The following is a 13,332-nucleotide window of genomic DNA, read 5'->3' on the forward strand; positions in this document are numbered from 1 at the left end:
ATCTCAGTCAGAATGAGTGTCTGGGTCTCCTTCGATGACGACCTTGGGTACCCCAAGCCTGCTTTACTGGGCAGCAGAGACCTCACACAAGTCAAGCTCTATGCTAACTGTTCTTTCAACCCAGGGCTCCTAAAGATTATTTTGTAACATGCAGGGGATCTTTTTGAGGTGGGATGGGAGGGCTGTAGTTATTTCAACACTACCAAATTCCACAAAAATGTCAAGACAAAACACTGAAAAGCTAATACTGAGGCCTGATAGATGACAGCCACCAAGCCTGGGGACCTGGGTTCAGTTCCTGGGACCCACACAACTGAAGGAGAGAAGAGACTCCCCACTAGATGTTCTCTGACCTCCACCAGTGCATTTTAGCATCCATGTACAACACACACACATTAAAGAAAAAAATGCAAAACCAACAACAACTAATATTTCACACCTTCCCAGATGAAGTCAACTAACAGCCTTGAACTGGGGCCCTCACGTGGTGCTTCTCACCCTTTGAAGGAGGGGAGTTTAAAATTTCAGCTTGGTTGCCTGCCTCCTGGCTGCTGTTCTGTATGCAGATCCCAGCACTGATGCATGAGACATGACCTGTGTGTGCACGTATCCATCTGAAAACATGACGCACATGCATGTGCACTGAAAACAGTCCCGGGTCATGCGAGGGTGAAAGAAAGGGGAAAAAACAAAAGGAGAACAGAATGCCTGGCTCTGAGGAGTGGGGCTGCAGCTGCTGAGCAGGAATGCTCCTTCAGAGAAGACAGATGAGTTCAGTTCCCCTGGGCACAGCCACCCCAGGGAAGCCCTCAGCAGCAGGGAGGATTTCCCTGAGGACCCTCCCTGCCATGCTGTTAACTAATCTGCATTACCAGAAGGCTTAGCTCTAATGTCCTGTGAGGGAGCAGGGTCCCAGGGGCCAGCAGTATGTATCAAGTCAGGAATAATGCTTCCGCTGCCCACGTATGAGGTTTCCTCCAGGAATAAGGTTTCCTGGCTTCCAAGAGTCTGCACCCCACCCACAGAAAGATAAAGCTGGAAAATTTTTAATAGCCCTCTGACCAGCAACTCTGAGGACGAATGGGTAAACAAACCCCAAAAGATGTTGTGTACCTGTGAGGGGTTTCTGACTCCCCATCTGCCACAGTTCTTCCTGTGAGAGCCTGGAGCTGCCCTTCTGGAATTCAGCCCCTGGGTGTTTGTACATCTAAAGGGAGGGATTGCCATGAAAAGGCAGCATAGCACTCTCTAGAACCACACTGGACTCTAACAACCTCTGTATTTCCTCTGCTGCGTCAGGGAAGCCCTGGACACACAATTTGGCAAGTTCTCTACACTCCAAGAAGAAGCAAGACAAATGGGCCAGATGGTTCAGGCCATGAAGGTCTGAAGGCTGAGGCAGGAGGATCACTAAGTCAAGTGTCGCTTGAGCTAGAGAGTACCTTCAAGACAAGCCTAGGCAACACTGTCTTTAAAAGTGAAAAGACGAGTAAGGATTAGCTCAGTGGTAGGGTGCTTGCCTAGTATGGTGAGCTCCTAGCTTCAATCCTCAGTAACACACACACACGCGCGCGCGCACAAGCATGGACATGATAATCTGGTTCCATCCTGGCCTCTTGAACATTCTGACCGTATTACCGGGGGGGGGGGGGGGGGGGTGGAATCAGATGAGAGAAATTAACCTCAAACAAGACTGGTAATGGCTAAAATTACACTTCTTAAACATTTGTTGAAAATAAAAAACAGACTGAAGTAGCAGATTTCTTGGCACCATCAAAAACTGAAAAACTGACCAGAGAAAAAATAAATTCCACAAGGGGAAAAAAACTCAACATAAAAATAAAACAGCAGTCACTGAGAGCTACCGCCTGATAGGGACAAAAGGAACTAAGTCACACAGAGATGGGCACACGAGATGTTACCCAGGACAACAGGATTCCCGTTAAAGAAAATCTCACCCTCCACGCAAAACCCTCTAGAGACCACCATTTGTTCCTCGGGGGGGGGGGGGGGGAGGCAGGGCATAGGCTGCCCAATCCCATCTCCATGTTCCTAGCACAGCTCAAAGATGACATGTCCCTGCCGTACAGGACACAGGCAGTCTCTAAAGGGTGGGCAACCAGCCAGCATCCCTCCCCACCACACACCCTACCACACACACCCCAGCTCGGGTCCTTGTCCACAGAGAAGGTCTTACTGCCTACTGCCCACGTGGCACATATGGTGCACAGCACAGTCGGCTCTCCGCAGGGAGAGCACAGCATCACCTTAAAGTCATTACCACTGTGGGATGGTTTTGTTGTTTTTTTCTTTTGAGATAACGCCTCACTGTGTAGCCCTGGCTAGCCTAGAACTTGTTGGGCAGACCAGGCTGACCTCAGTCTCAGGGATCTGCCTACCTCTGCCTCCTGAGAGCGGGGATTAAAGTCATGGGCTATCCTGACTAGGGTCGGTGGTTCTCAACAGGAGCCTATAAACCCAGCTCTTCCTAATACCTGGCTCATGGTCTTTGAAAGCAGGTATACACGTGTAGACCTCCATCACCCACTCCCCACACAGTACTTAGTACTACAGGGACTGAGCTATAGTCAAGTTCATCAAGGAAAGAAAGTTGGGAACCAAGGCCATGCTAAAGTTTGGAAGGCATTTACCAGGAAGCAATAAAGACTTGTAAATTCTCAACACCGGTCACCTCACACTCACACTCCAGGGTGACAGGGCATAGCCATTCAGGGGACAGGGCTGCCAAAGCCTTTGCTGCTGCCTTCTAGTAAATGACTCTATGACAACAAAGGCTTAGGATATCAGAGACCAGGGAACAGCAGGGACGACTAAAGCCCAAACAGAGACAGAGTCGCCCGAGGCCAGTTTCCTTCTGAGCAGCCTTGGTGGGTAGCAGATGTGGAAGGCGGCAATGCTGATTAGTCATTCCATCACTGGCACTCACATGAGGGGCACCATTTACGCATAAAACCTAGGGCTAACCATAAAAGTCACATACAGGCCAACGCACAGTGGGGCAGCTTGAGGACAGTGATAGTGGACAGTGGAGCGGTGACAGCTGGAGACCACGGTCTCAGAATCCACGGGCTCCAGCCCCAGCGCTGACCTTGCTGGCTGTGATTCAAACCATGCTGCGCACCATCCCTGCATCTTTCAGCTGCCTCATCCAGAAGATCAGAATATTGGGCCGGGACGGGGAGGGCAGGTTAGACTGTGAAGTGCTTGCTATGCAACCACGAGACCTGAGTTTGATCTCCAGTGCCTGCTTTAAAAAAGACAAAAGCAGGTGCAGTGTGTGTCCACCTGTGGCCCCAGCAATGGAAGGAGACAGCTGGATCCTTAGGACTCCCTGGCCTGCCATCCTAACTGAGAATTGACTTAAAATACAAGGTCGGGGGCTAGAGAGATGACTCGGTGGTTAAGAGCACCTGCTGATCTGCAGAGAACCCACATTTAGTTCCCAGCACCCACACGATGACCCACAGCTGTCTGTGAAGACCAGTGCTAGAGCTCAGATGCCCTCTCCTGGGCTCTGAAGGCATAGGTGCTCACACAGTACATAAATGTACATGCAGGAAAAGCATTCATGTACACAAAATAAATAAGTAAATCTTTTTTTAAATAAGTAAATCTTTAAAAAAGAGAGAAAAACCTAGATGGTACCCAGTGATTCACAGTGAAGCTGTCCTCTGACCTCCACGTTAATACACACACATGTACCTCCTCATACAAACACGCACATACACACAATATAAAAAGAAGAAAATGAGAAGGCCTCACAGAGCATTGTGATGTCCCTGCTAGTTTTCCAAGCATTGTTGGCAGAGTGCTGTCTTCTAGAGAGTGCCTGAGTCTGTCTCATACGTCCCCCTAAAGCCACGGGCTAGGGGGAACCAACGCCACGCCTGTGTCCCCTCCCATCTGCTTCTGTTAGAGTTTGGTGTATGCATTCCCCCAAAGCTCCTCCCAGCCCTTTTCTAATTTGTAGTTAATTACAAGGAACCATACTGACATTCATTTTTTTGGGTTCACAAATGGAAAACACTAATGACTTTGTAAATTAATTTCAGATTTCTCCCATCATTTCTGGCAATAAAATCATATTCTGTTTTCTCTCTCATTGTTTTCAGAGGCAAATGGAAACATAGCCCACCCCTTAAAAAAAAATACGTTAAAAAATTCCAATTAAGTTTTTCTGGAAAACCAACAATATCTTATTGACATCTGGAGCAAACTTACATCACCGTGAGGAACATCACAGCTGTAAGCTGGGAACCACCCAAATAGACCAAGTGGGATGTGGCTTTCCTCTGGCAAGAGCAGAGAAACATCTAGAAGAAGGGCTTTCCCGTTTTCACGGCAGCTCGGTCAATACTCCCATAAAGACAGCTTATCGCAGACAGCTTCCACACTGGCTAGTGGGGAAGAAAGCACAGTGGGAGACGAAGACCCCCGGACCGCTGGTGGGGCTGTGGCATCCAGCCCTGGTTATCAACTGGATGGGCTGAAGGTGAGCAGGACAGTGATTTAGGCAAGAGCGAGAGCGAGCAGAAGGGCGAGGAAGGGCTGCACCGCTGCCAGGGAGAAGAGAGCCGCCCCAGCAGACAGCACAGGACGTCCCAGAGAGGAGAAGCTTCATAAAGCGCTGGGTCAAGGGTGGAGGAAGTACACACAGGGAGGTAGGCTCTGTCCAGCCCCAGAAAGAGTGTACTAGAACAAAGAGAAATCACTGCAGGTTGCCAGGAGTGCTGAATAGGGGTCCTGGCAGCTTACAAAGAGCTGGTCTTTCCTATGAGCCACGCTTCCAGGTCACTCAGAAGGTTAAGTACAGATCCACAAGGGCAACAGCCCAAACCCTATGTGTGTGTCCTCTTCCTGGACACAGGCACAGGAGCAATGCTAGCCATACAACTAACAGGCAACAACAGGCCCAGTCAAGGTGTTTCCCACAGGGCCCTCTGCTCCTGACCCTTATAGCTTGTTCCAGAAGAGAGTGAAGAGCAGGTATTCCAGTGCCCTGCAGGGCCCCTGCACAAACACTAGCTGGGGCAGGGAGTATAACTCAGTGGTAGAATGCCTGCCTGGCGGGGGACCTGGGTGGAGGGAGAAGGGAAAGGAGGGAAGGGTGAGAGAAAGGAAGGCCAGAAGAGGAGGGGGAAGGAGAGAGGAGGGACTAGAAAAAGAAGAGGGGAAGGGAGGAGACAGGGAGGAGGCAGGAAGGAGGGAAGGGAGGGGGAACAGGGAGGAACAAGGAAAGAGGAAGGGGAGGAGGAAGAAAAGGGAGGAGGGAAAGGGAGAGGAAGAAGAAGGGGAAAGGGAGGGAAGGTGGATGGATGAGGAAGGAAGAGAGAAAAGGAGGAAGACGGAGAAGAGAAAACGGGAGAAAGAATGAAGAAGTGAAGGAGGAGGGGAGGGAGGGAGGGAGGGAGGGAGGGAGGGAGGGAGGGAGGGAGGGAGGGAGGGAGGGAGGATGCAAGAAGGAAAGGAGAGGGAAAAGAGAGGGGGAGAGGAGGGAGAGAGACGAGAGGAGGGCACTCCACTGCTATTAGCTGCTCTGCCTTCAGTTTTGTTCTTGAGAAGGATCTGAGGGTCTGAGAAAGAGTGAGGACCCTCTACAGTGTGTATGGGTTAAGTTTTCATCTAAGCAAAAGTAAAATGGTGAACTATCCACAAAGACGCTGGCGAGGGTTGTGAGGACAGAGTCATTCGCCTGGGGAGTGTTTAATTCTCAACATCCACTTCCTGTTCCCAGCAAGGAACGCTGCTCCATATAGGAAGGTAAGCTAAGCCTCGCCATCTCCACACCCCTCTCACAGATCCAAAGAAAGGCTCGCTCGGCTAAGATGTCTTCCTGCCAGGCAGTTGCTGTCTCTAAGTGCAGGGCCATTCGTGGGCATCTGTCTGAGAAAGGTTCTCTGCCAGTTGGCGTAGGCTGTTAGTTCCATGAGAGATGACTATTCAAGGTCCTCCAATAGATGGGGAGGGCTACAGCCTGAGCCTGCTCTGCAGACAAGGGGAGAGAAGAGAAATGCCTGACCGGTGTGGGGGGGGAGGGGGTTCTCACCCCATCTCTGTCCCGTTAATGCAAAGGTCTTAGGCAGGCAGGCCCTGAGAAAAACATGCATGCTGACTCCTGAAGAGGAGGTGGCTCAGCCACCCCCGCCCCATTTCACACATGGCAAAACTGAGGGCCAGACCTCTGTAGTCCAGCACACTGTGTCAGGACCGGTATTCAACCCATGGCAGGTGTAGCTGGGGTATAACAACTTAGTCCAGGCTCTGGAGGGGCAGCCAGTGAGTTGTGCATTCTTCAGAAAGTCACACATCCCTGAACACCAGTCAGTCCCCCCACCACACACACACACACACACACACACACACACACCCTACCCCTCACATTCAAGAGGACTGGGAGGAACCCCTCAACTTGTCTCTGGCCCCGTGTGGGGCTAATTGTTGTGATGCTTCTTAAAAACCAAGCAGGCACAGCAAAAAGCCCAGAAGCCTGAGAATGTAGCTCAATGCCCAGACTTCCTGTTGGCTGATAGTTGTGCAGAGAGAGAGAGAAGGACAAGTGAGTCAAGGCCCTTAGTCCTGAAGCCCGGCCTCTTCCAGTCAGTGGCCATCAGTCCAGCAAGGGTTGGCCACTCTACGCTTCAGCTTCCCGCACGGTATTAATGGAGTCGATGTGGGCCGCTGTGAGGCGGAAACGCACTGGGACAATATCTGCGCAGGACACGTTAACAGGCTGATATTCCTGCCCAAAGCACACAGTCATTAAATTCTTGCTGAGTGAGTGGATGGTTGAGTGACCGTGAAAACACACACGCGTTCAAGGGCTTGCTCAATCCCGCCTCCCCACATTCTTGGAGCTTCTCCAAGCAGAAAGTCCCACCGTTCCGAGTCTCATGAAGCGCTCGACACTCTCAGGTGTCAGGGGAACACAGCCAGCCTTCCGATGTCTGCCCGTCTACTACACTCTCCTCACTGCTGCCTCCCGCCCCACCTGTTACCTCTAACCAGCCCAAGGCCGAAGCATCAGGAGCCTTGATCAAATGGAATGCTTTGACCTGCCCACTGACCCAGCCAGCCAACTCAGGCTTGGACCTTTGGAAACAATCCCACTGATGCCACAGGTTTTCCACCTCTTAGTCCCTAGCCTGGGGAACTGCGTGCAAATTCTCCTCTGTGTAGGGGATGGAGGACAGGTAAACAGATCTGGCTTTGGAGTCAGGAGGTCCTGGTCCAGGTCCCAGCTCTTATGTGGCCTTGGGTGACTGCAAAGGTTAAAGGGAATCCTGGAGTTACCGACCTCCACCCCTAGGACACAGGAGACACTCGGCAAAAGTAAGTTTCCTTTCTTCCTTCCTGGAGAAAATGAGAAGTTCCAAATCCCACCATGTTCCTTACCGGCTGTGTAACTCAAACAAGTCACAGCCTCTGGGAACTTAATCGCTACCCTCCAAATAGCAGAGGACACTAGCTGACCCCATAGATGCTATGGATGACGACTGCAGAGTACAGTGACTCAACCCCACCCCACCACCAGTCACATGTGGCTACTGAGCCTCAGCTTCTTTGGCTGAGGCCAAAATACTTAAAATGATTCTACAACTCATGATAGATAGATAGATAGATAGATAGATAGATAGATAGATAGACAGACAGACAGACAGACAGACAGACAGACAGACAACCCTGGTCCAGAATACTTAAAAAAAAATAACAAGGATAATTGCTATGTTGGGTAATTCTTTCCCCAGATGAACTGCAATGACTTCTTGAGCGAGGACTCTGGCTGGTTCCTATCTCACTTTCCCTCTGGCCCGAGCACACATCATGGCACTCAGAGGAACCTTACAAGAAAATCCAAACACTTTAGAAATGATGAGCAGTTGTTACACACCTGGAAGAACGCTCAAGGGCTTTACGCACACCAGCCTTGCTAATCTTCCCAAACCCCCTACAAGGAAACCCTACCCCTTGGAGACTACAGATGAGGAACAAGAGCGGGGTGGGAAGACTGGAGCACTGTTGTTCTTGCAGAGGACCCAGGTTTGGTTCCCAGCACCCACATGGTGGCTCACAACCATCCAGAACTCCAGTTCCAAGGGATCACATGCCTTTTTCTGACCTCGGCAGGCACCAGGCACAGACATGGTTCGGATACATATCTACAGGTAAAGTACTCATATACATAAAATCTGAAAAAGAAAGAAACCAAGGGGCTAGAGAGATGACCCAGTCAGTAAAGGACCTGTCACACAGTGTGAGGGCCTGAGTTTGAATGTCCCCAGCTCCCACATCAGGACCAGGGGCTGCACTGGGGCAGACATGGGTGAGTCCCTGGAGATCAGCTGCTTGTCAGCCTAGCTGAATTATATCAGTGTAGCTGAATTAATGTGCTGTAGGTTCAGTAAGAAACCCTGTCTTAAACAATATGGTGGAGAGTGAGAATGGAAGATGTCTGACGTTCATCTCAACCCTCCACGAGTTCCCGTATGTACACACCTATATACACATGCAAGATACACACACACATACACACACATGCATAATACACATATATACAGAGAGAGAGAGAGAGAGAGAGAGAGAGAGAGAGAGAGAGAGAGAGAGAGAGAGAGAGAGAGAGAGAGAAGACTCAGGTTAATGACTTGGCCAGTGCTATAGAATAGATCAGGAGCAGAAGATTGGGATCCAGACTCGGTTCTTCTTTCTGAGTCTTACCTGCATGCTCTTATTTCTGAGTCTTACCCGCATGCTCTTCTGCACAGCCCATTTAACAAAGCGGGCAGCCGGTGTACCACTCTCTAACTACACACATCCTAGTAAAACTCCTACCCAGAGAAAGCCAACACCCACCCACCCCCACCAAAAGATTTCCCAGCAGGTCAGGAATAAAGACCGTAAAACAGAGTCCATGGAGAACCGTATCCACGTCCAGCTGGGCCTTGGCTAGTCCAGAACTTGTCACAGTTCCAAAACGATGGGGAAGGCGATTTTATTTTATTGCCTTTGAACTTCCTGGCCAGCATACTGGCCAGAACCCAAAGAGAGAAAACCTGTGAGGTGTGAGTAGATACAAAACCAGCCAATGAGCCACGATCCAATCAACTCCCAAGGCAGGCACAAAGGACGCGGCTTCCGAGACTAAGACCAAGGATATCATACACAGGACAATGAGAACCCTGCATAGAAGTTACTGTCAATGGCAGGGGGAGGCTGAGACTGAGCAGCCTGCTGCCCTCTGCAGGTCGCAGCTCCGAGAAGAACAGGAACAGGTGGCCAGTCACCTGCCTCAAGGAGAGGACCTGCCTGGGGAGGGCCAGGACTGAGGATTAAAGACATGCTTTTTTTAAAGGAGGTGTCCAGCCGGCCGACAGAGAGGGAGGAGGCAGAAAAACAAAACGCCAGTAGACAGTTCCCATTCAACCTCAGACAGGGTAAATATTTGCTCGTCCACTGTGAACTTGGCTCTGAGAGCATCCTCAGCTTGGCCGCCTGGGTTCACACTGGCATCTGGTCTTGATTTGAGGCCCAAGGCAGCCAGTGTTTAGCCCATGGCACAGAGTCCAGTCTCCTGCTTTGTCTGAAAGCTAAATGGATCCCACTGGACAGCAGTGAGAGAACGCCCACTGTAGTGACCCTGTTGCTCACACACAGGCACCAGGCCATGATGGCAATTGGGGCCGCCCATGAGGACTGTGTTCATCTCTTCCCCAGGGAGCAGCATGGGAGGTACATGGCCTCTAGGCCATGGAAAAACCACGCCACCACTGGGGCTTATCACACTCTTCACAAACTGAGGGAGACACCAATACACCAACGAACAGTTCCCGCGGGCCTACTGTGTGCCAGATATTGTCCAAAGTTCTCAATGACAGCCATGGATAAGACAGGGAAGAGCCATCCTTAGGGAGTGGCCATTCGTTCAACACAGAATGGCAAATTACAGCAATTTCATGGCTGCCACAGATTGACTGCCTGGAGGGTTCAGCTCCAGGGGTGGGGCATTAGTCTCTGGTCTACTTGAATATGAGCCCTAACAATCACTACCATTTATATTTAAGATGTATATTCCCAGACTCTACCTGAAGTCTAAGGAGAAACAAATAAAATCAAATCCCTGCTGCAGCTGCCTGGAGGCAGAAGGTTCCAGAGCCCTGCAAGTCTGGGGTCTGGCCCAATGCCTCGGTTGTACCCCACCCGACTCAAGGAGCAACAGGAGGCAAGAATCACAGTCCGCGCCTCAGTCTCTGTCAGAACACCTGGCCTAACCCACCTGACAAGATGGAACTAAGCCCCCAGAAGGCCATGAAGGTGACCTGTGCTCACTAAAAAAGTGAGTCACGTAAATTCTGACACCAGATCACCATCGAGAGCAGAGCTAGGATGGGAAAGATGAAACCCAAACAGCAGCCCAGGGACTCAGGCTGTCCATCAAAGGTTGTTTCTCAGAGACGACCGCCCCCGCACACTGGCCCTGCCAAGACAGATAACTCTTACTCAAGCAAGTTGCTTAATTCGGCCTGTGTGTGGGTTCCCATGCCATGGTCCCATCCTGTGGGAACCCAGAATGTAGGGCTCCCGCTTAAGTGAGCGGCTGGAATCAATCACCCCACGGCCGCAGCTCTTACCCACATGTTGCTCTTCTGGTCAGCGCACTTGAGCCGAGCGGTGACCTAAGCCAGCTCAGTGGGCTCTGCAGCAGCCTCTCTGTCATCCTTCTTCGGTGAGCACCAGGCTCATGTTTCAGGCCATTTGCTCCCCTGGGCATGACTCAGAGGAGTCAGTTGTCTTTAAAAAAAATGCTTTTCATATTTCCAATCAAAAATAAATACCACGCACTCTGGAAGCCAGCCATCACAGATGTCTGCAGAACTATAAAAGTGAAAGGCCCGAGGAGGCTGAGAAAGCGGTGGGTCACGCTCCCCTGTGCTGATGGCCTTCACCTACAATGGGCTGGAAGAGCAAGCCTGAAGCCCAGGTCCCAGGCTAGTGCCTGGTGTGACCAGTGACAATAAAGGCCAGGGCACACGCATTTACTAGCACCAGAGTTAGGAAAACAAGGGCCCTTTAGGCTTGTCCCCATGAGAAGACATTGTAGATCTCGGTAGAGACCAGAAATGCCAGCTCCCAGAAGACCCCTGCATTCGCACTAACAGCAACAAGCCTCAGTCAAAGTATGTAGATGGCATAGGAGCTTCCAGGCTGAGGGCTAATGATACACACAGTGGGGAGTTGGGGAGGGGGGTCTAGCACAGGGCCTGGGTCCGTACTGTGCAGAGGTGTGACCAGTTATCCGCCCACAGCTGCTCACCAAGTTTACTTCTGATGACTCTGCCTCCCTTCACTCCGCCTCTGTGCCCTCTGGCTTCCCTGGTGGGTGCCCACAAGAGCCCATTGTGGTGACACAGTCATGGTGACACACGCTCTGGAAAAGGCTTGGCTAGGTGACCTAGGCTGAGTTAGTCTCACATCTAGGCTGCCTGCATTCTCTGCTATACTGACAGGCTAGGAGTGACGTGGGAGCTAGGCACACAAACGCTATGGTCTCCAGCTTCTCGGGCTACAGTGAGCAAACTAATCAGAGATTACATCATACCCAGGAGAAAATGGTATAGCCGAGAGATGTATAAACACGGGGTTTTTGACTCTGTCAGCAGAGTGTAGAGTCATTTGTAGGCAATGGTTGCTCTCTGTCTACCTCAGTGAAAAAGCTTGTGGCTTCATTTGTGCTCCCGCTACTTGACGGTCAGTGGAAGCCAGCACCCCTGTTTCCAAAACTCACACAATGAGGCTCCAGATCATTAGGGAGCACTCTCTACCAAAATAAAAAATATAACAAATATGAAAATGGGTAATAGCCACGGACTACCATTCTCAAGTTTTGTGTGCTGTGTAGGATTAGACTACTCTGCTTTTATCCTACTGGAGAGTAGGGTTTTCTTCATGCCCACATCACCTGATATGTGAGTGCAAGATTGTATGCTATGACAGCCATGATATCACTGCTCAGTGCTAGGAATTCCTTCAGCTCCATTATAATCTTTGGGGGCAGCTGTCACACATACAGCCTGCTGTTGACCAAACATCATGATGTAGCGCTTCTCAGTGACTACCTCATGGTCTGACTCCTCAATTCCTTCCTAGTCAGTGAGCGCCAATCACCCTGATTCCGAGTCTTCCAAAATGAAGTTTCTGAATCTTAAAGACCAGGCCCAGGTTCCTACATTTGTCCAAGTCAGGGTCATCTGGCCACCAGCCTCCCTGGCTGTCCTTGACTGACTCTTCCCAGGCTCGTTAAATGCCCTCACTTGGGGGCACTGAGCAGTGAGGTTTTCAAGGCCACATGGAAACCAGAACTGTACACAGCACTTTCTACTCCAGCATTCGCAGACAAGGCTCTGAGGCTCCATGGGGCTTGCCGGCTGAGCAGCCTAGCCTACTCCGAGAGTATGATTGGGTAGAGAGAAAGGTTATCTCACTGTCCCAGCGACAACTAGGCCCTTTCTTTTCTGAATTCACTGTGAAAATATTTCTAGAATATACCCGTCTAATTTTTTCTCAGTAAGTTCATTTTTTTTTTAGGTTTCTTAGATTCTCTCTCCCTCCCTCCCTCCCTCCCTCCCTCCCTCCCTCCCTCCCTCCCTCCCTCCCTCCCTCTCTCTGTTTCTGCCTATATATGTGAGCATGTATATGTGCACACATATGCACATGGCGTGTATGTTCCTGTTTGTGCATGGGTGTATATTAGCACACATGTGTACGTGAGTACGGAGGCCAGAGGCCAACTTCAAGTGTTGTTCCTCAGGAGCCAACCACCTTGTTTTTTTAAACAGGGTTTCTGGGGCTGGAGGGATGGCTCAGTAATTATGAGCAATGGGTGCTTTTCCAGAGGACCCAGGTTCAATTCTCAGTAGCCACTTGATGACTCACTACTGTCTACAACTCCAGTTCCAAGGGATCCGATGCCCCTGCTGGCTTTGTGGGCACCAGCCATGCACACAGGTGGTAGACTTACAAATATGTAGGCAAAACACCCATACATATAATTTAAAAATAATCCTTACAAAATAAAACAGGACAGGATTTTTTTTAGTGGCCTGGAGCTTGCTTAATAGACTAGACTGGCTAGTGGGAGCCCAGGAATCCACCCGACTCTGCCCCCCAGCACTGAGATTACTGAGATTACAAGTGTCCACTGCTACACCCCGCTTCCGTATTCCCATTATGGAGTAGAGCAATCATTCTCAACCTTCCTAATGCTGTGACTCTTTAAATAGTTCCTCATGTTGTGATGACCCCCAAACATAAAATTATTTT

The 13,332-nt window shown here is 50.4% G+C and overlaps 1 protein-coding gene across 3 annotated transcripts in view; it reads right to left on the bottom strand.

Annotated features, from left to right (window-relative positions):
• Smad3 (SMAD family member 3) overlaps nt 1-13,332 on the bottom strand; it is a 112,099-nt gene that overhangs the window by 44,399 nt on the left and 54,368 nt on the right. Inside the window, exon 1 of one of the 3 annotated variants that reach the window (XM_057766432.1) lies at nt 10,644-10,754. The exons of the other annotated variants lie outside the window; for them this stretch is intronic. Within the exon in view, the coding sequence (XP_057622415.1) occupies nt 10,644-10,729 (86 nt within the window). The 5' untranslated portion in view covers nt 10,730-10,754. Of the gene's footprint in view, nt 1-10,643; nt 10,755-13,332 lie in introns of those variants that run through there. 3 annotated transcript variants of the gene reach the window in all.

This window comes from Chionomys nivalis, chromosome 4 (genome assembly GCF_950005125.1).
Source record: "Chionomys nivalis chromosome 4, mChiNiv1.1, whole genome shotgun sequence".
NCBI lineage: Eukaryota > Metazoa > Chordata > Mammalia > Rodentia > Cricetidae > Chionomys > Chionomys nivalis.